The following is a 23,689-nucleotide window of genomic DNA, read 5'->3' on the forward strand; positions in this document are numbered from 1 at the left end:
CAGCTATCTTTGAATGGTTTTTGAAGCGTAGAATTGAAGAAGGGTTTTCCAGGAACCATAACTACTCACATCCCCAATATTTATACTACTTTGCAAAAGCCTAAAATATATCTAGTATTTTGGATTTTATGGATAATAGCCAAAAGAGAATCTAATAATAATTATTTTAAAATGTTCCTTGTTCCTTCTTTTCATTTTTGGTTATAAATTTATTTTCCATTAATATTATTTCATCCACTTTCCAAAACAAACAGGAAATAGATGAGAAAAAGCAAATACTCTTATCATTCTAATGTAAATTTTTAAAGTACTTTGACATTTCTTTTTAGTTTTTCTCTGGAATCAGACTTATTTATCATTGCAGTCATTGTATATGACAATTTTACCTCCCCTTTCCCCCAACTTAATACTGTATCACAGGCAGTTTTCATGTTGCCACAATCAATGGTTACAAAAATATCCCATTGAGTGGGTAATCTTAATTTGCTTAATCATTCCTGTTCTCTTATTATTGGGCATTAAATTTCTATCTAATATTTTGATAACTCATTCATTCATTATTTCTGATTTTTTTGTTCTTAACGTGTTATTGTGGCAAAATATACACAGCATGACATTTTCCACTGTAACCATTTTCAAGTGTGTAATTCCGTGGCATTAAGTACTTTCACACTATTGTGCAACTATCACCACCATCCATCTCCAGAACTTTTTCATCTTCCCAAATTGAAACTCTAAACCCATTAAACAACATCCCCATTTCCCCTTCCTCCCAGCCCCTGGCAACCACCATTCTACTTCCTTTCTCTATGAATTTCACTATGCTAAGAACCTCTTACATAAGTGCAATCATATAATATTTGTCCTTTTGTGACTGGCTTATTTCACTTAGCATAATGTCTTTGAGATTAAACCATGTTGTAGCATGTGTCAACATTTTCATCTTAAGAACAAATAATACTCTGATGTATGTATATCACATTTTGTTTATCCATTCACCCATTGATGAATACTTTTGGCTACTGTGAATAAAGTGATTATAAACACGAGTGTACAAATATCTTTGTAAGTCTCCGCTTTCACTTCTTTGGGGTATTATACCCAGAAGTGGAGTTGCTGGATCATGTGGCAATGCTATGTTTAATTTTTTGAGGAATCACCATACTGTTTTCCATGGCAGCTGTACCATTTTACATTCCCACAGCAATGCACAAGGGTTCCAATTTCTCCACATCCTCACCCACACTTATTATTTTCTGATTTTTAAAAATATAGCCATCGTAAATGTATAAAGTGGTATCTCACTGCGGTTTCAATTTGTATTTCCCTAATGACTGGTGATGCTGAGCATCTTTTCATACGTTTATCGGCTGTTTGTGTAGCCTCGCTGCTAATCAGGTCTTTGCCCATTTTTAAAATTCGGTGTTGTTGTTGTTGAGTTGTAGGAGTTCTTTATATATTCTGGATATCAATCTCTTATCAGATATATGATTTTCAAATATTTCATACTGTTGGGTGGGTTGCCTTTTCACTCCTTGTGTCCTTTGAGACACAAATATTTCCAACTTACCTATATTTTCTTTTGTTTCCTTTGCTCTTGGTGTCATATCTGAGAAATCATTGCCAATTCTAGTGTCCCAAAGGTTTCCCCCTGTGTTCTCTCCCAGGAGTTTATAGTTTTAGGTTTTGTATTTAGTTCTTTGATCTGTTATGAGGTCATTTTTGGATATGGAGTTAGGTAAGTGTCTAACTTCATTTTTTTTTTTTTTTTTTTTTGCATGTGGATATCCAATTTTCCCCACACCACTTATTAAAAACACTGCCTTTTCCCCATTGGATAGTCTTAGCACCTTGTGAAAAATCATTTGAGCAAGTATGTAAGAGTTTATTTCTGGATTCTATTCTATTACAGTGGTCTATATATCTGTCTTTATGCCAGTATCCACTATTTTGATTATTGTAGCTTTATAATAAGTTTTGAAGTTAGGAAATGTAAGAACTTCAAATTTGTCCTTCTTTTTCAAGATTGTTTATTTACATCGCCCAATTTTCTGATAGATGATTTGTTACTGTTTTTTAACTTTTAACAATAATTAAAAAGGAAAATAAAATGTGGGATTTAAAATCTCTTTATTGTCACTGGTGAAAGGAACCAACTCTGATGGAAAGATTATTTTTGTGAGTTTTGGGGTGATCAAATTTAAAATTCACTGGTTGATTTATTTTCTTCTGACATCCAGTATGCCTGACAACCACCACCACCATATGTTGGTCTGGGTTCAATGAATACAAATTATTTTATTTTTTATTCAGAAAATAACAGGAAGGTTAGGCTTCCATTTCTTGGGGAGGAAAACCCCACAAGTAAAACATTTAAAAATTAAAGAGAGGTGACCCACAGCTAATATGCTATTCCCCTCTGCTGTATGAGGCTGAACTAACTTGTTTCCAGGATGACATTTTTATATTTTGGTAGCCAGTGTATTGGTGCTGCCAGGTAGCAGACACCTCCACAGTCATCATTTCATTATCCAAATGACATCTGCCCTTGACTACAGGTACTGGAAGTCCGAATAATAAGGACAGATCAAATCTGAGCACTATAACCCAGAGTCAGTCTGCTTTTGAGATAAAATAGACTGAATTGTTGTGTTTCCTTTCCAGAGGATTCAGTTCAATGATGCATTCATGTACTGAAATAAATACATTACTCAGTCCTCATAAAATTCCACATTTGCTTCTATAAATTTCCTTATCAAGCATGGTTTATTGGGTGCTGAAGGAGCTATCTGAGTGCTGGGGCTCTCTGCTGACTCTTAAGAAGCTTAATTGTTGCATTGCCAAAGAGCCGGGGAGTTTCAGCAGGGGTTTGCAATTGGCTCCTGCATTCTATGACTCAAGCTCCTTGGAAGGACTCAATATTCTTGAGTTCCTGGCTCTCAACCCCTCACTCTTGCTACAGTTGATTTTGGTCCACCTTTTTTACATTTTAATCAACCATTCACAATGATCACAATAGCTTGTGATAAAATCACTGCGAAAAATTAAACTATGGGGTTCCCAAAGAAGCATTTTGGGTGCCCTGTAATTAACTTAGAGTTTCTGAATTAATTTAGCAAGATTTCCCACATTATAGACATCAGGCAGATTATCTTAAATCAGATCTTTTAAGAGTATAAATACTTTCTCTCCAGTTGTCTTTATCAACTCTCTTACTTGCTATCTTCTTTAACTTGCGTTACTCATACCACATTTTGTGCTCATTTATTTCTACATTGAGTTTTTCATAGAAAATGATTCCTGGAAGCCAGGCCACCTCACTGTTGTCTTTGAATGACACATTTCCGTGCTTTGGCTCTGATGTGCCAGAGAACCCCTTGGCATCACGTGTGCAGTGGGCTGGATTCAAGAGGTCCTTTTCTCAGGGACAGGGCAAGTTGCAGGAAGGACACAAATAGGGCCTAGGAGAACAGTCTTCCTGCTTTCATCTGCACTAAAGCCTAAACCAGCTCCCACAGGACAGTGAATTAATCTGTAGTCCACAGTTTCAGAGAAGGCTTTTAAAATTTTATCAGCGGAGCCACCATCTGTTCTGGATGGCAAGTGTCTATTGATCATTTGAACAGTTTTATTTTGTTAAGTGGCAAATTTATAAAGGTCATTTCTTGGGTCAGGATATGACACTGATATCTACTTGTTAAAGGAGAGTCTGAAGGACTGTTGTGTCCCTTTGAATTCTCAGACATTGTCAGTAGCACAGAGCAACTCAGGAGAGAGTACACAATACACAGGTAAAATTTTGTCCTGCCTGTTCACAATTACATTCCCATCACTAACAGAGCAATCTCCTTCCTCCAGGCAGTTCATGTGACACAACCAGAAGCAAGACCTGAGGTTAATTAGGAGAATTTCATTCTTAACCCAACCACGACCTTGACACCTTCCCCCACCTCCATTTACCTCTCCATTTTACATGTGGTTCTTTTAAAATTTTTCTTTATCTTTTTTAAATAAATGCTTTTTTCTTTCTTTACTTTTCTTTCTTTCTTTTTTTTTTTTTTTTCTAGATAGGGTCTCCCTCTGTCACCCAGGCTGAGTGCAGTGGCACACTCACAGTTTACCACAGCCTCAACCTCCTGGGCTCAAGTGATCCTCCCATCTCAGCCTCCCTGGTAGCTGGGACTACAGGCACATGCTACCCCACCTGGCTAATGTGTATATTTTTGGTAGAGATGGGGTTTCGCCATGTCATCCAGGCTGCTCTTGGTGTCAAGTGATCCTCCTGCCTTGGCCCCCAAAGCATTGGGATTACAGGTGTGAGCCACCACACCTGGCCAGTGCTTTTTCCTATAGTACTCTCTCTCATCATAGGTTTTGATGGGATATCACTAATGAACTGCAGCCTAAGTAAACACTAACATTCTTTCTCTACTATTTCAAAAAGTTCTTTCTTAAATATAAGCTATGCCTTCCCATTATAGTTTAAAACAATTTCCCCCAAGCATAAGGTAATCCTTTAATCCTTTTTGTTTAAGGTCTGGTACAGTTGTCTCCTCAGTATCTCTGGGGGATTGATTTCACGATTCCCTGAGGATGCCAAAATCCACAGATGCTCAAGTCCCTGATATAAAATGGCATGGTACTGGCATATTACCTATGCACATCCTCTTATATACTTTAAATCATCTCTAGATTATTTGTAATACCTAATACAATGTAAATAGGTATTATATTGTATTGTTTAGGCAAGGGCAGGGGTCCTCAACCCCCGGGCCGTGGACTGGCACTGGTCTGTGGCCTGTTAGGAACTGGGCTGCACAGCAGGAGGTGAGTGGCGGCCACCTCCTTTCAGATCAGCAGTGGCATTAGATTCTCACAGGAGCAGGAACCCTACTGTGAACTGCGCATGCAAGGGATCTAGGTTGCCCACTCCTTATGAGAATCTAATGCCTGATGATCTGAGGTGGAACAGTTTCATCCCAGAACCATTCCCCCCCACCCCCTACCCCCCTGCAGCTCTCTCTCTCTCTAAAAATAATATTAATAATAACATCATATCATTAATAACACAATAACAGTAATTATGTTATTATTAACATATTAATTATATTAATACTAATAACATAATATTAATTATTACTAATAACATAACATTAATGATACTATGCCATTTTATATCAGGGATTTGAGCATCTGTGGATTTTGGTATCTGCAGGGAATCGTGGAATCAATCCCCCAGAGACACTGAGGAGACAGTTGTACTCCATGGAAAACAACTGTCTTCCATGAAACTGGTCCCTGGTGCCAAAGAGGTTGGGGACCAGTGGTTTAAGGAATAGTAAGAAAAAAGTCTGTACATGTTCAGGAGAGACTTTTGTTTCCAAATATTTTCAATCCATTGTTGGTTGAATTCATGGATGCAAAACCCATGGATATGGAGGGCTGACTGTACTTTTAAGATGCAAGTTTGAAGTGTTTGTTCTCCATGCGTCCTTTTGATCAGGAGGGAGTTTCTATGTGTCCCATTGTGTCCTAAAGCATGATGACCAACTGATGCTTTGAATTAACTGTGTGAATTAAAGGTGAAGTGCTTTGGCTGTTAGATCTTTCTGACAAAATAAAGAATTCTCTTGTTTTTTCCAAGAGTAGAACATTATCTACCATTTCATTGTCACGTTCACTAAAACTTACAGCATTTAACTTAAAAAAGAGCATTTTAAATTTCTCACATGCCACCACTCTCCCTCATAGTTTAAGGCAAATATTTTCCCCGTTCTCTTGATACCACCTTCTATACTAATGTTATTGATTTACCCACACTGGCAACTAATCACTTCAAAGGCAAGTCTGAGGCTTTGCGTTTTTAATCAAGAAAAGGATCATTTAGGCCTTTAAATAAAACACACACCTGTTTTTAGGAAGTCTTGAGATTTTTAACAGTAAAGCTGTGAAATTTCTATTCTAGAAGTGTGAATATCACCAATGCCTTACCAATAAACATGGAGTGGAATATGCAAAGCATACTCTTAATGTATAGAATACTGTATCCCCGTACAGAGAAGTTAATAAAAGAAGAAATTCAAGACATTGGGAGAGAGAAGCATATTGGGCAGTCCCAACCACACAAGAGAACATTTACCACTGAAGGTGGGTTGCAATAAGAGTGAAGCAGTATGATGTTTTGTAGCATGTGAAGAGTAGCAAGGTATAGTGGATTACTCCATCTCCTCAAAGTATGAGTTAGGTGCCTTCTGGAGATAAGAGATGTCACCCATATCTGGGTTGAAGCAAAGAGTACTAAGGAAGCTCTGAGACTGACTTTGATTGGCATTGCCAAAGTGAGTGGGGGGGCTGTTCAGGGGTGTGATTTCTAACCTAGAGGAACTCCAGCTGTGTATGGGGCTTCCTCGTGATTCCATGGGTAGCCTGGGCACCCTATCCCATACAGTCTCTCTTGTGATTTTTGCTCTTATGTGGTGGGAAGCAGAAGACTGCAAAATATGCCAAATGAAACTCTGAAAGGAATTCATCATTCATCATGGGCTTGTAATCAATCATAATTGTGGTTAAATAATTAGAATTGGCTTCTACAGACTTCTGCTGAGGGCAGTTGAAAGCTTCAAGTTGTTCCAGTGTGCCTAATTTTTCCAAATGTCTTCATTGTAATGGAATAACTGAGTTCTTTGTCATTAATTTTACAGGGATTGAGGTGGTTCTTGGCTTGAATTAGTTGCTTTTTTTTTCTAGTAATGACTGTAGCCAGTCAAATAGTATCTAATTATTTTTAATATTTTGTGAGCTGGGATGGCCTGCCTGCCTGCCTGCCTTCCTCCCTTCCTTCCTTCCTCCCTTTTTTCTTTCCTTCTTTCCTTCCTTCTTTCTATCCTTCCTCCCTCCCCCCTTTCTTTCTTTCTTTCCTCTCTCTCATCTGAATCAAAGGATTATTTGCCTGTCATAAAACGATGGCAAAATAGCTGCAGTAAGCAGTTCATATGCCAATAATATCCGTAATGTAAATTTGTGTTCTTAATATGTGATATAATTAATTTTTGGCAAACATAATGGGATCATAATAGGCAATACATGGTAAATAATAACAAAGATAATGGTGAAAATAATGATAATTATTCTAACAAAACTCATAGATTACACTAGGCCTCAAAATCAAGCATTCTACAGATAACTACAATTGGCACACGGAGGCCCTCAGTAAATATTAATATGAAGACTGCGCAACATGGTAAGCTTTATCATCAGCCCTCAGCATCCTTGCTGAGTAATTTTGTTGGTATGTTAAATTTACCAACCACACATGGAAACTGAAAACTAGAATTTTTCCCCAGAATCATTTGGAATAACTGTAACATTTTTTTTCTTTCAGATTATCTTAGAGTTCAAAGGTAATCAAGAAAATACATATCGCCTCTTACTATTCAATGTGTGAATTCATTCTAAAATATTAGAGAGAACACATTTAAGACAATTTCAGGGTTATGTCAAATTGTGAATGTTACATAAACAAAAAATAATTTTCAGATATGTCTTTAGGCTTATCAAGAGAAAGTGGCATATGTAAAGTTTCTGAAGAAAGCATAGATCTCATTAATGGCACAATTTAGTTTAAATGTTGTCATAAATTCCCTGTGAGGAGCACAGATAGGAAATGTAGGCTTTCTTCAGCTAAAGCAGACCTGGGAAGGATGTTAACACACTGGACAGACCGAGACAAGAAACCTGGAGGTCCAGTGTGCTCTGCTGACTGTTGGAATACTGCCCAAGTAGTTCCAAATATGAGTTAGTAATATTTTTATTGGAAGCTCAAAAACACTTCTTCCCTCAGTAGCTTTCTGACATTCGCATTAGTTCACCACATTCTGAAAATAGATATTTGGCTCCCAGCATCTTATCAAACCACAGAGTAGTATTAACTATAATTTACATTTCAAAGAGTTTTCCTCAAACATGTCCACATCTGCATATGTCTCAAAAGCTTTTTTGCTTTTTTTTTAGCTCATCAAACTTTGTGAACTATTTTATACAATGATCAATTATGAATTCATGCCACTAAAGAATCTCCCAGGTTCATGGATAATAACACCAGTGTATGAGCTAATTCTAGACTATGAATTATGGTATCATAGAAAACAAGCCCCTGGAAACTCTTCTTCAGGGTGTTGAATGAAGCCATATTTCCAGTCATTCTCTCTCAATCACAACAATAACAGTTAATATACATTAAAGATTATACTAAGTGCTTTGCAATGCCCTATGAGGTACCACTTCCAGCCTTATTTTACACACAGATGAAATAAACTTTTGAGCCACAGACTTGCTCAAGATGAGAAACCTAGTAAGTGAGAAAGTGTGTCCTCTCACCCCAGCCTCTGTGACACAGAACCTGGGCTCTTTACCACTCAGTTCCATCTTGCCTCAGAACCAGAACTATTAAATCTGTTCAAGCAATCAGTGCTTTCAGAGAGGGACATGAGTAGATTATAAAGACTGTGTAAGTACACACTCACTTTCCAGCATTCCTAGTTTTTTGGATTGCTCAAGGAGAGAGAGTTGCCCAAAAAATACACACACAACTCCTCTCTTTGTCAGCAAAAAGCAGGCCCTCAGAGAACTCAGTCAAAGGGAAGCGGAAGAACATAAGATTATCCCTGCAGGACAGTGAGTGATGGGTTAGCCAACAAAGATAGAAAGAAGTATTGTGCTTGGCAAGTGATGTCTATAAAAGGCCAGTCTTTTCTCACAAATCTGAGTAGCAACAAGAGTGACAAGAAAGGGAAAAGGCAGGGGGAGAGGAGAGCAAGCGAGCCGTGGAGGCCTGTATCAGTGGTCATGACAGTGTGAGTGGCACTGGTGGCTGTTTTTGGAAGCAATGACAGATATAATCAGCTGAAAACAGCAGAAAAACAAATCACTCGAGATAGAAGACAGAACAGCTTTGCTGCTGTGGGGGACAGCCAGCCACCTGTCTCTGGTTTCTGCAGTCCTTTGAGGTCTGGGCAGGAAACTCCAGCCTGGGCAGGGTGGAATGAGGGCAGGCAGCTGCCTCTGCTCAGCAGCCCCCAAATGCATCCGCATTCCCTGCTGGGGCAGCCTAGCCAGTACAGATGGACCATCAGAGGAGGGAAGAGGACATAGTCACGCGATGTGGCATCCCAGCGATGCGTGAAAGCCATTCCTGGGCAATGACATCTGCAGCCACAGCACAGTCCTTAACTGATTTTCACACAGTCCTGTTCTGCAGAGGCAACACTAAGCAGGAGGGCAACGGGGCTTCTCATGCCTTCTGCCATTCTTTGATAGGGATAAATGATGCATTCTCAATCATCAAAAAATTCCCCCTCCAGATTGCTGCCTTTATGTCTCTCCCATATAGAAAGGCTGGAGTTGCCCTACCATCACCATGTGACTGTTGCAAACTGTTCACCATATTCTGTTAAAAAGTGCCAGGAAGTGTTCGCAATGTTTCAAAAAAGATATTTCCATTAAGAAGAAAGTTAAAATGTTATGGCTAGGTACTTAAATAGTTGTTCCACTATTTAGCGGGGAAAACTGTTCAGTTTCATTTCCCAAAGACATTTGTGGTTTTATTTTATACAGTTCTATGTGATTTGAATGATATTTTGAGGACTGCTATAACAATAAAAGTTTTGGGTTTCTGAAGGGTGCTCAGATTGAAGGGCTATAGTGACAGTTTTTTAGCAATGTTAGGCCAGGTGCTGGATACAGAAAACATCCCTTGGTCCTCAGGCCTAACCAGATGGAACAAGACCACAGTGCACATGTGCTAATCACCCACTTCTTCCCTGACAGCTTTGCCGATTCCTGCAGGTAGGAATGTAAGTGGTCATTAACACACACTTCCTACAATTTGGACTGCTCAGGTGCCAGCTCTTGAGGTACTCTGTGACCATTTTAACTGCAAGTAATTTTGCCCTGTCACAACTTCTATGACACTGGGCACCTCTCTCCTGGAAGCCCACTCTGTACCTATGTTGGAGTCAGCTGTGGGTATAGCTTATCTCTTCCATTGAACTGTAAACTCCATAAGGGCAGGACTCCTTCTGAACCACCTTCATGTCCCTCCCTCCTCCTGCTCCCCTGCCAGCACTATGAGCATAAGATCAGACCTCATTTCTTCCTTCATCCTAATACCATATCAACACTGCACACCACATACCCACCACCCACCAGTAGCCACTCTGAAGCCTGCTGGCCACATGTGTGGGCCTCAGCTGATTGTCTACTGCTGGACCCCTTCTGGTTTGCTCTTCCCATCCATTCATCCTTCCTCTCACATCTTGTTGCCCTGCACCAATGGGGTGATAGATGGAATATTAGATGTCTCCTGGAGGACCAGTCCTGCCAATAGGGTCCCATTCTAATAGCCAGTTGATTCCACCATGTCATGACAAAATTCTTTACAGCTTCCAACTGTAAAGTTCACTTGAGAAGTTAAGACAAATCATGCTCATTTTCTAGAAAGTACAGATTCTATTTTTCAATTCAAAAACACATTTTTTGCCTGTGTATGGCCACCCTATCCAAAATTTCCACCCCTATCCCCAGTACTCACCATCCTCTTTTCCTACTTTTAGAATTTTTCTTAGCACTTTTTACTAATATACTCCATATTTTACTTACTTATTGCTATGGTTTGAATATCTCTTCCAAAACCCATGTTGAAATGTAATTGCCATTATAAAAGTATTAAGAGGTGGAGCCTTTAAGGAGTGATTAGGACATGAGACCCCTGCCTTCATGAATGGATGAATGCTATTATCTTGGGAGTGGGTTAATTGTCATGGGAGTGGGCTCCCAATAAAAGGTTGAAGTTTGGCCCTTATCTTCCCATTTCCCATGCTCGCCTGTCCTTCTGCCTTCTGCCATGGGATGATGCAGCATGAAGGCCCCACCAGAAGCCAACACCATGCTTTTGGACTTCCCAGTCTTCAGAACCACGAGCTAAATATAATTCTATTATTTATAATCACCCAGTCTGTGGGATTCTGCTATATCAACATAAAATGGAGGAAGACACTTATCTTGCTTATTATTTATCCCTCTTGATAGAATATAAGTCCCATGAAGGCAAGAATTTTGATTTCTTTATTATTCCTGTGTCCATTGCAGTTCCTGGCCGAGAAAAGTCACCCAACAAACATTATTTGGGTAAATGAAGGAGTAGGTAGTGAGTGAAGGGAGGTGTCTGTTCCTTTCTGGCCAGACCACTGGCTACCCAAGGCTGTGGGCATCCTCTCCTCCTGTCCATGGGAAGGAATTCTCCCAGCCTGTCCATCATGCCCCTCAGGAGCCTGGCTTGTTGGCTTTCTGCTCTTCCCATGATGCAGCACTCACCTTCAGCTTGTGCTCATGCTCCTTGTTGACGCGGGCCAGGAGCTGGGCTTTTCTTCTGTTGAGGGCATCGATGAGGGCATCACATTGGGCCACCAGACAGGCTTCAAACTCCACACTGTTCTCCTGTATAACAGAGCACATTTCTCAACTGCAAGCTGCTGGGTGCCTCAGGCTGCCAGAGAAAACAGAGCTCCCCTATCCTGCTGAAGGGAATGAAAAGGAACTCTGTCCACAATGCACATTTGGTAATTTTAAAAAAATAACTGGATAAACTTTATTCTACAGTGGTCATGTTTTGCTTTAAATTTAGATTAAAAGGGATAAATATTTATCACTTAAATTTATCAAAAGGAAATCATCTCCACAATTTGAATTCTATTAAGCAAAACAAAGCTTTAGTTCATAGAGTTGTTTATGAATGTTTTTGAGGGCCACATATGTTCAGCTATGTATGGTGGAAGCTGGCATTCAAAAAGGCAATGAGGAGGGAGTGGGGCATTGCTGAGGCATGAGAAATCATTAAATTCAAAGGAATAAAGAAGAAAAAGGATGGCACTGTCTTCAATATTAACAATAATCCAATGAGAACAGAAGTTTATAAGATACGAGAATAATGGGTAAAAGTACTTGCCCCTTTCATTAAGGAAAGCAAATAGTAGGCAGATAAAAACAATCAATGTGTGTAACAGGAATCACCCTGCCATAAAAATCAGATATGACCCAACACCTTGCAGGGGAAAGGCAACTTCATACTAAATGAATTATAGCTTCCCTATGATGTTTAAATTAAATGCTGGATATAACCTTTTTATTTGATTTAAATCTGTACATGCCATAGACATTTATTTTAAGCAATTCTTTCAATGAGTTATATGCAGTTATTAAGGATAAGCCTTTCAATGAGTAATATATGCAATTTTGATTCTTAACTCATAATCTGAAAAAAGTAATTTACAGTAAAGGAAAGCTAAATACTCACATATACGTTAGTAGTACTTAAAAAACACCACCCAGTTGAGTAAACTGTAAACTTTTGGGGCTGGCAAGAAAGGCACAATTTAAATTTATTTAAGGCACAAATTTTAATTTATTACCAAAGTCATAAAGAACTGTGTCTTTTTATATAATAATCAACTGGTAGGCATTTAGTAATTGTTTTCAAATGCAAGGTCTTCGTATAAGGAATGCATTAGTAATTGCTTGAGCAATGCTAAATTTTGGCTTTCACGGCAATTGCTTTTGAACTCTCAGAGAAGGCCTTTGGAAAACATCATTTAAGAGCTCTCTATGCCACATGCAGGGTAATATTGGAGGGTGGGGTGAGGGGAAACCTTCTCCTTGTAAGCTCTGTCACTGATTTAGAGCAGAAAGAAAGCTTTGCTCTGATGAAGAGGCCCGGGCAGAGGCAAGCCTGGGGCTGCACATTTTATGCCAGCAGAGTAAAGAAAGAACTGATTGATAAACTCTATTGCTTTGGAAAACAGAAGGAAGTATACAAAACTGCTAGGCTGTTAGGGAATCAAAAGTTTAACATGGGCATGTGTGCCAAAAAAAGGCAAAGAAATCAGTGTGTAATTCTTTGAAAGGGTGGCTTACATTTAAAAATCCATTTCTGCCTTAACATGGTTAAATATGAACTTAGTCAATTTACTGGAGGCCAGAACTAAGGTTATTTCTGTGAGGCAAACCTCAAAACATAAGAATGCTAAACAGTACAGAGGGTCATTATTTTACTGTCTTATACAGTTTATGGTTTTTCTCCTTCAGCTATAGTGGAGAATTTATGAGCTCTTAAATGCTGGTTGAATTGCTGGTCATTGTGTCTAGATAAAGCAATCTGAAATTATAGTTGCCAGGGCATCATGGTTGAAAAATATTTAAATGTCTAAGCAGAGGAGAAGCATTATTGTGGGTCAGGGAGGAAGAAAAGAAGAAAGAAAGGCAGAAAGGGAGGAAGAAAAAAGAGGAAGAAGGAACAAGGGAGGAATGAAAAAGAAAAAAAGGAAGGCAGGAAGGAAATGAAGGAAGAAAAGAAGAGAAAACTGTGGCCTGTTACCACTAAATGATACAATTATTACAAGGTGTTTTGGAAACCTACAAGGCTTTACAAAGTCAACAATAAGGACCCTGAGTTTACAAAAAAATAGGCCTCTTTCTGAATATTCAGTAGTAGAGAATTAGGACCTCAGTGTGGAAGACAGGAACCAGTTGGAAAATCAGGCTGTGTTTCCGGCTTGTTGGCAAAAAGTAACTACCTCAAGAAGGGGTATGTTTGAAGTTGATCTCTATGTGTGTTTGTATGTAAAGAACAACAACAACAACAAAATAGGAATTTTCCCACAACACATAAAAATAAAAGAGGAGAAGGAAACTCTCCCGCCACACAGTTACATATTAACCGGCGGGTTTCCTTGCGTCCCAGGTAACACCCATACCTGGATCTGCTGGACCATGTTGCGGAGCTGTACCAGAAACTCCTTGGCTTCTTTGGCCCTGTCTGACAGTCCGTTCAGCGCCTGGGAGAGCTGGCTCTGCAAAGACAAAGAAGGAAGCCATGGAGCTGTAATCACAGGATACACCAACAAGGCCACACAGGTGTTTTCAGCGAGACTCAAAACTGAAGAGTCATCAACCTCCTCAGATTCCTCTTGTCTGAGGTTGGACCTTTTTGCTGGCATTTGTACAGGTAGATTCTGGTGTCGAAACTCCCTGTGCTCCTGAGTAGTTTCTCCTTGGAAGCAGTGAACACTTCTGACCACAGCAGTCAAAGGCCCTCACCAGCTGATATCAACCTAGAATTTCTTCATCTCCTCCTTCATTGATTAATTAAACAATCATTTATTGAATACATATTTGCTAAGGACTAAAAAAGCAAAACAAAATAGTGAGTCAGATGATCTAATTCTTATCAACGTTACTTAGCACAAAGGGCTATTGGTCTGGGATTAGGGCAGAAAGAATAAAGAACAGGATGAAGGAAGGGGTAGGTACTGGTGTGATCCTCTGGGGCCACTTAAATATAATCACAAATTCAATGGGCAGGATGACATTCCACTCCTGCCTCATCCGTGTCCTCTTCCTTCTCCCAAGTACAGCCCTGCTGCCCTAGCACATTTGTGTCCTCTCCCCACTAGCCTCCGACACCAAGGCTTACTCTCTTTCTTTCTTCCCACACCACCCCATCCATATGAGGAGGCAGTTCTGCTGGGTTGGCAAGGTGTCCAGGTAGGTACTCGCTCTTCCAGCCTCTTCGTCCGCTGGGGAGGCCATGGTACACAATCCTGACGGACGAGCCCTAAGTGGAAGTCTGCTGGGGACTGGAGGGGTCTGAGAAAGCTTTTGCTTTTCTGCTGATACGGAACCACTGTGATTGATGCAGTCTCTCCACTGTGGTTCCTGACTTTAGGATGGATGTGATGTCTTCTGGCTCACATGAGGAGAAGGCCAATAGGGTATGGGTGGAGGGATGGGAGGGGAAGGAGCTAGGTTCTGATGGCATCTTTGAGCAGCTGAGCCAACACCTGAAACCTTCACCACTAGCTTTCTTGTTATGTGATAAAAATTAACTCCTATTTAAGTCACTGTTCTGGAGTCTTCTATTGCTAGCAGGAATTTATATCAAGTATCACTGTACTTGATACAAATTCCTTCCCCTCCTAGCAGTCTGGGTATACCCTTCCGTACCTCAGGTACAGAGACAGACTCCCTTTCCTGCACTGTCTTCTTTTCAAATTAAAGCCTATTCTCCTTGCCAACACAATGATTCATCTACCCTTTCCTTTCTGTAAAAGGACAGAACCTTAAAATTATATCTCTTGGTGCTGTGAATGCTTTTCTCTTATATTTGTCTTTTAAATACAAAGTTGGGCACTGACTCTCTAAAAATATGCACACCAAATGCTTGGTTGAGGCAATGTGGGATGGTAGAAAGAATACAGACTTTGAAAGGGTGCAGATTCTCGCTCTATCCCCTATAAGTGTGACCTTGAGAAAGTTACCTTTGTCTGAATTACTCCAGTGGAAAAGGTGGGAAGAATAGTAATACTTTGTAGTTGGGTTATTGTGAGGATTGAATGCATTAATGAATGTGAAAGCTCCTGCTAGTTAAGGGGACAATTCTGAATTCAGAAATGCCGCCAGTTACTGGCTGTTCAACCCTTTATACATTGTTTTACCTCATCCATAAAATCAGAGGAAGAATACTATTCTTGGGTTTTGTGGGCATTGCATAAGATACTATATCTAAAGCCCAGAACCCTTTTACCCTACTGGTGCACAGTGCATGATGCGTGCTTAATAAATGCTGGCTGTTAACTTTTTTTTTTTTTTTTTTTTTTTTTTTTTGAGACAGAGTCTCACTCTCTCACCCAGGCTGAAGTGCAATGGTGTGATCTTGGCTCACTGCAATCTCTGCCTCCCAGGTTCAAGCGATTCTCCTGCCTCAGCCTCCCGAATAGCTGGGATTACAGCCGTGTACCACCACACCGAGTGAACTTTTGTATTTTTAGTAGAGATGGGGTTTCTCCATGTTGGCCAGCCTGGTCTCAAACTCCTGACCTCAGGTGATCCGCCCACCTCGACCTCCCAAAGTGCTGGGATTACAGGTGTGAGCCACCATGCCCAACCAGCTGTTAACTCTTATTTGTTTTCTTCATTCTTGCTCACACAAACACCTGCTGACTGGAGGGATTCACAGGACAGATTCCTGGAACAGGGTCTGTTGGAGAACATTTTCGATCACCTGTACTTTGCTCTATGTATTCAGGCTCCAAGAGGCAAGACCAACACAACTGAGTAAGATAAAGCTCAAAGTGAGCCTACAGTTGCAAAATTCTTTATGATTGGGTCTCAGCTACAACATTATTTGGAGTAAAAGTTTCTCCTCAATAACTATTAATATTTCCAGGAGCCCAAGGGATAAAGGAGGGAAAAACGGTCTCATTTGGAAGAGCAGGCAATAATATGAGAGGCATATTTTAAAGAAGAAATTTTTTTTCATTGTTACTTTAGAACTCATCTTTTTTTTTTTTTTTCCTGAATGAGTAAAAGTTTGCTGGACTACCATAGTTTTCTTCCTCTTTTTATTATAACCTATGTTTAGTAACCACATTTAGATGTTTCAGTACAGAAGCAAAATTGATTTGGTTACACAGAAGTGAAGCTGCCTGGTGTCTTGTATTCCAACCTTGCAATTAATTGTGTCTGTATAAGACAGACTTGATACCCACAGATTTTTTGACCAGTTGCTGCTGTATACTTAGAAATACAATCATTCCTAGTAGTAGACAAAGAGTTTTGGCCCCATCTAGTCCCAGGATTTTATATGACAAAGCAGTAAGTGAACTGCAAAAATCAATTTATTTCCAATTTCCTCTTTGTGTTTATGGTCCGTCCCAAGAATGCCTTCTACCTGGCTGATGATTGTTCTGGTATTTGATAAAAAATTGCATTATAAGATAAAGATCTAGAAATCATTCTCTTAAGCTTTGTCCACTTGTAGAAATTGAGGAGACAATGAAAAATCCTGGAAAACTATCACTAGAAAGTGCTCTTATTGTAAGGATTTATATGCACATTGTTTTTATAGGATGGTATTTTGATCACATTTATAAGCTCCATCTGATGTAGAAGAACATTGTTATTGACTGATTTTGTTTCCCAGATGCATTTAAATTCCTACTCTGTGCTAACAAAGATGTTCTGTATTCAGGACCACAGAGCAGTGCTGGAAATTTATGACCAGAACAATGAAGATGCAAATATGTAGTATGTGTTTTCATCACGGCATCTTTGGCGGTACAAGCAGCCATTTAAGGGAGAAAGGTACGTTCTAAAGCTGTTTATAATGCCTAAGCAGTGACATTCAGATTTCTTGGATATTTGTTTTCTAGGTTACTGAAAAGGTGTCACGATCTGAAGGTGAATGAGAGGAGAAAAATGATGCAGCTGAAGCCCTGATCTCCAGTCAAGTTGTTCTTGGCTGGGAGCATGCTGAGAATCACCGAGGTCTCCCAGAAAGATGACAAGTTGTTCAAGCCTGGAGGAGAGAAACAAAGAACTCTGCCTCCTCCTTCCCTCCTTGCGTGGCTTTCGTTCTCAGCTTCCACCCTGACCCTGGCTCCCCTTGCCTCCCCAGGAGGGAGAGATCAGGCACTTACCCTGGGAGTGACTGTGGAGGACGTTTCAGGACCTACTTCTCACGCTCAGCAAATGGGTAATGCAATACAATCCATCCCGCTCAATGCCTCACTTGCCCAAGCTGCTGAGCGTGCCCAGGCAGAAGACAGTATCTTCTTTCCATTTCCCACTGTAAACATTCTTCACGTGGCCTTTTCCCCTCAATTCACCACAAATATTGGATAGAGATAAACTGGGACAAATGAAAAGAAGCTTTCTGGCTGTCTCGGATCTGAAGTTACAGGCACAGGATGGGTCAAAAGGGTCACTCGAAGAGTTGGTACAAAACAGATGAGGCGGCAAACAAGCACTGGCAGCTTGATGGCTCAGAAAACGACCCAGCTGCCTCCCCGGGCGTGGGGCACCTTCTGGTGCTGTATCACAGTGCATGCCATTCAGGCACCGCAACACCACTGGGCCCAGGAGCCAAAGCCCACTCTCGCTCCTTCCCAGGTACAAAGGTAAACACAACACTCAGGAAAAAAGTGATCATTGATGCAATGGGACTTTGAGGGAAGGCTGCCAAGGAGAATAACAGTTTTTCTGATGAAATATTGATCTCTGGGTCACATTGCTCAGCAATTACTCATTGCCGGTTACTCAGTACATTGCTGACATAGTACAATCAAAAAGTGTAAGCAAGAAATTCTAATAATTGTAAGCAAGAAATTCTAATAATTGTAATACATTGGTCATTTCTTATGAGCCAGGAACTCTGATGGGTGCTTTCAATGCAATCCCAATCACCTCCCTGCCATTTTGCAGAGGTGCCGAGAGGATACCCCTGAGTGAAGGTTTCACCACTCACATACGGAACAGCTGGAACACAAACCCTCATCTGACGGCAAACTCATGCTCTTTGCTCCAGCCTCCCAAAAAAAGAGAACTCTCTCACCCTCACAGGCCAAAACAATTGTTTAATTGTTTAATCCACGGTGAGAGCATGTACAACCAGAGAAGGTGAGAGGATGACTATGATTGATTATGAGGTGGTCTGATTATGCTTAGCAGCCAGATAGTATGTAAATTACAGCATGACTAGTTAACCTACGAAACATTCAACTTTTTTCCTGCATGAAGTTTTCTGGTGATTTTGAAAAAGTCCCCTAAGAGAGGAGTCTCATGGAGGAGGGAAGAAGCTTTGGATTCAGGTCCACTGACAACTTTGTCAACTACTGGCCTAAGATCTTGGGCAGAGATTGGGTGAAGTGGGAATTAAGTAAAGGAAGGAGACCTCACAGAGTGACTGGTACTTGGGGAACCATCAAGCTGAGCTGTCCAAGGGTCCTGATTCCCCTTCTAGGAAACGTTTCTATTCCTCCTGCTTGCACCTTTAGTGCCTGCAAGAATGGATCCCTTTTCTGGTTTCTCTGGTGCTGGAAGATCCTGGATATACCCCAACCCCAGTTCACTATAGTCAGATGGACAGGAATCCTCCAAGACCAGCTGGTCTGCAGATGCCAATTTATCTCTAAGCCCAGCAAAGGGCTGGCGCAGTGAACAGGCTATGATTTGCAAAAGAGTAGCTGGGCCTGGGAATGGAAGCACACAGTATAGGGACAAAGGATGTGTGTGTGTGTATGAGTGTGCATATGGTGTGTGTGTGTATAAGTGTGCATGTGCCTGTGAGTGTGTGAAAGTCTATGTGTATGTGGATAAGAATGTGAGTTTAAGAGTGTGTAAGTATGTAAGAATGTGTATGTGTATGTATGTGATTGTATGTGAGATATGTCATCAGTGGAGTATGGGGAGGCTCTTGGCTTTGGGGGAGGCTCTTGGCTTTGAGCAAGGCTGGTATCAGAGGAATCTTATGGGTAGGGATTTGCTCCATTAAACTGCTGCTTATTGTTAATTGGTTATAAGAAAGATTCGAGGCCGGGCATGGTGGCTCATGCTTGTAATCCCAGCACTTCGGGAGGCCAAGGCGGGCGGATCACTTGAGGCCAGGAGTTCAAGATCAGCTTGGCCAACATGGTGAAACGTTGTCTCTACTAAAAATACAAAAAGTTAGCCAGGCATGGTGGCGGGTGCCTGTAACTCCAGCTATTCAGTAGGCTTAGGCATGAAAATCTCTTGAACCTGAGAGGCGGAGGTTGCAGTGAGCTGAGATTGCACCATTGCACTCCAGCCTGGGCAACAAGAATGAAACTCTTTCCAAAAAAAAAGAAGAAAGAAAAGAAAAGAAAGAAAGAAAGATTGATCCTATCCTTGACCAAGTTATAGCCAGGGTCCTCTGAGCCCTCTTCTTACCTAGGCCTCAACCTTGGCCTATAAAGACTTGAAGAAACACACAGTTTCTAACAACTCAAGGCTGAATTCCTAAGATGACCCCAGCCTCCCTTAAGGTACCTGTCTGAGAAAATTCAAGGCTGCCAAAAGAATTTGATGTTGTTCTATTGAACACCTGAAGAAAGGGACTCTATCTGCCAGTCTCTGTGAGAAGGTAGGGGTCTAACTTCAACAAGCACAAGTTAGCAAACCCAGATGGATTTCATACAGACTGATTTTCTCCTTCCTGATTTTTGGAATTTTTTCACTTCTCTAACTCTGAGCCCCTGCTCAACCCCTTTCCTATTCCCTCATTCCCCTTGTAAAGTGCCCAGTCACCTCTGTACAAATCGAAGCTGAGTTCAGTTCATGATGTACTCTTTTCCCTGTTGCAATTGTATACTGATTAAAATCTGTCCTTTTTACGCATTAAAATCTTTCCTTACCAGTTTAACTAGTGTCCAGCTAGTTAGTGACAGTTGCTAGCCCTGCTGCTGACCCAGGGAGAGCAGGGCAATCTCTGGGCAATGAGCTGACCCTTCAGCAGGCCAAGGTTACCTTGAAGGATAAGTGAGGGAGCACATCACCAAGGACGCAAATTCCTCCACCTAAGCCAGCACATCTCTCATATACTAAACAAATCTCACCATTTTTATTGTGAACCTGACTCTATGAGCCATGTGGAGGGCAGAAAGGAGGAGGGCTCTGTGCTTTTATTCCAACACACTGTTACATAGAATCCCCTTTCCCATTCTTTGTTGTTAGACTTGCATGCCCCACCACACAAATATTCACACCAAAAGCTAATGCATAGTGACATTTACCTCTTTTTAAATAATAATTTAAGTCTAAACATGCTGTTTCATTCTTTGAACCACAAAAAATGTATCAGACATGCCATTATTCCATCAGATAGTAGGAATTGGGCCAGACAGAGCAATGGGGACCAACATGGCATTGGAGTTAACAGGATAGACTTCAAAGTCAGACGGACTTGAGTTTCAGTGGTGGCATTTCACTAGTTGTGCGATCATGGACCTATTACCTAACTGTAGTGAATACTGTGGTGCTCTACCCAGAATATTCTCTCAAAGACTATGCATCCTTCTCCCAGCTGCAGGGAATATCAGCTGTTGATAGATTACCCTAGGAATTGCTCTTGGCCACAGGGAACTAACTGCCTTACTGAAAGCTATGTCCCCTTCTGGGGATGTCCCATGGCAAGTGAATGGCTGGGGCCCCCTTGCTTCAATTTTGGACAACCCTGAAGAACCATCCCAGATCTAGAACTTGTAGTAGGATTGGTTGAGGCCATTGCAGGTTAGCTTCAGCCTCAGTTCAACCCTGGCTTCCTCACTTCCAGGTGGATCTACCAAGAGCACACAACAACTAACTATCTCTCAGAGTCTGTGTCCAGGGAACCCAGTCTAAAATACTAAGCTTCAGTTTCCTCATCTGCAACATGGGGATAATAAGAACCTACATCCTAGGAATACCATGAGGATTACATGAAATCATGTATATAAAGTTATACGCAATGCCTAGCATATTGTTAAAATTCAATAAGTAGTACAGGTTGAATATCCCTGTTCTGAAAATCCAAAATCTGAAACATTTCAATGAACCTTTCCTTTGAGCGTCTTGTCAGCACTCAGAAAGTTTTGAATTTTGGAGCACTTCAGATTTCAGATTTTTGGATTAGTGATCCTCCACTGGTAAGTATAAGGTAAATATACCAGAATCTGCAAAACTCAAAATCTGAAACACTACTGGTCCTAATCATTCTGGATAAGAGATACTCAACCAATGTTATTTTTATTTATTTACTTATTTATTTATTTGAGATGGTGTCTCGCTCTGTCGCCCAGGCTGGAGTGCAGTGGTACGATCTCAGCTCACTGCAACCTCCACCTCCCGGGTTCAAGCAATTCTCCTGCCTCAGCCTCCTCCTGAGTAGCTGGGACTACAGGTGTGCACCACCACACCTGGCTAAATTTTGTATTTTTAGTAGAGACGGGGTTTCACCATATTGGTCAGGCTGGTCTTGAACTCCTGACCTTGTGATCTACCTGCCTCGGCCTCCCAAAGTGCTGGGATTACAGGCTTGAGCCACTGTGCCTAGCCCAATGATGTTTTTATAGTAAGAATAAAGTTAAAATATACATACATAAATCACGAAAACACTTTTGTCATACCACGTCTTGACTGAGGGTTTGGTCAATTACAATTATTCAAACAGTGGGGTAGACTGTAGTATTGTTCAGAACAATTTGCTCTGGTCCCATTTTGTCACATGACTTGCAGTGCCTCCTGCAGATGGAGCATGTGTCCCTACCCCCTTGTCATCCTTGGCCATACGGCTTGCTTTTTAGCCTAAAAAGGCACTGTGATTTTCTGCTAGCTCTTTTGCTCTTCCTCTTTGTCACAAGAATCAGTGGTGTGCTGATAAACCAGCTCTCAAAAAACAGAAACCAAAACAAATTTTTATTTGTAGAAATCATCTATTTATTTTAGAATATTATAGATCAGGCAGATAAATAATAAGCAAGAATACAGGTTGTCTGAATAATCCAATTAACAAGTTCAGTTGTATTTATATGAATGTATTCCAAAGGTTTATATTATGCATATTCTCTTTATATTATACATAGAAGAGAATATACCCATTGAATGTTTACCAAAAGCTATCATATACATGTATCTGTCCACAAAATAAGTATAAATGCTAAAGAATAGAGATTCTGTGAACTAGATGCTCTGACCATAATCTATTAAAACTGGTAATCCATGACTTTTCAAACTGGTAATCCATGACTTTTCAAACTGGTAATCCATGACTTTTCAAACTGGTAATCCATGACTTTTCACTTCCTCTTCAACAGGCCACCTGAATTTTCCGAATTGTTTTCCAGTTTTTGGCTTCTAAGGCTTTCTTGGTGGTAAAGCCCACCTTGATTACAAACAGTCATCAACAGTGAGAAAAAACCACATTTGTTTAACACACACTTAGATAGCACTCTATGTGCCAGGACCACTTCTAAGTGCTTCACAAATAAACCCAATGAGAATTTAGGCCTTAACTAGGAAAAGAGCAATAAGAAGTTTTTGAAAAAGGGTCCCTTCTCCTCCACATACTGATAATTTTAAGAGGTAAATTTTAAAAAATGAGATTCCATTCTTTGCTTATCAGATTACAAAAACAAAATACAAATGAAAATATTTAGAGTGACATACAGGAAAGAAGTACACTCATCACCTTCAGCAGGAGTGTGCATTGGATTGACCACTCAGAAGGGCATTTTGGGAGTATGATTTTTTAAATTCTCTAAATTTGAAAGTTTAACGCAGTTTCACCTCGGGAAACAGGAATAATCAAGAATGTGTTCAAACCTTTGCTACATGAATTTCATTTCAGCTCTTTGCAACAAGATGGAAACAAACTATTCTAAAATAGGAGATTAATTAAATAAATTATAGAGACCTATACAGTGACTTACACTACAGTTTAGCAGTTAATAGCATGGATTCTGGCCCCAAACTACCTAGTTCTGAATCTCCGCTGTGTTTCTTAACAGATTTGTGACTTTGGACCACTTAACTTTCCTTTCCTTAATTTTTCTTGTCCTATTCTATCACCTATAAAAATTCTGAATAATAATAGTACCCATCTTGCTGGGTTGTATATGTATAAAGCCTGGCAGGCCACCCTGGCACATAGTAAGTGTAATCTGAGTATTATGTAGCAATTGAAAGGGGGTAGTAACATATTTAGTCATATGGGAAAATATTTATAACACATTAAGTGAAAAGAACAGATTTCAAGATAGCAATAGATATATGACATGACAAATTTTGTTGACATATAGAGACATGC

General features: G+C 40.3%; 1 protein-coding gene across 5 annotated transcripts in view; it reads right to left on the reverse strand.

Annotated features, from left to right (window-relative positions):
- Positions 1–23,689, reverse strand: part of TRIM9 (tripartite motif containing 9) — a 263,721-nt gene that overhangs the window by 36,215 nt on the left and 203,817 nt on the right. For all 5 annotated transcript variants that reach the window (XM_055361500.2, XM_004055164.5, XM_019009943.4 and 2 more), the window contains exons 5-6: positions 13,806–13,901; positions 11,371–11,493 (exon numbers count right to left, since the gene is read on the reverse strand). In XM_055361500.2, coding sequence (XP_055217475.2) covers positions 11,371–11,493; positions 13,806–13,901 — 219 coding nt within the window. The remainder of the gene's footprint in view (positions 1–11,370; positions 11,494–13,805; positions 13,902–23,689) is intronic.

Source organism: Gorilla gorilla, chromosome 15 (assembly GCF_029281585.2).
Source record: "Gorilla gorilla gorilla isolate KB3781 chromosome 15, NHGRI_mGorGor1-v2.1_pri, whole genome shotgun sequence".
NCBI lineage: Eukaryota > Metazoa > Chordata > Mammalia > Primates > Hominidae > Gorilla > Gorilla gorilla.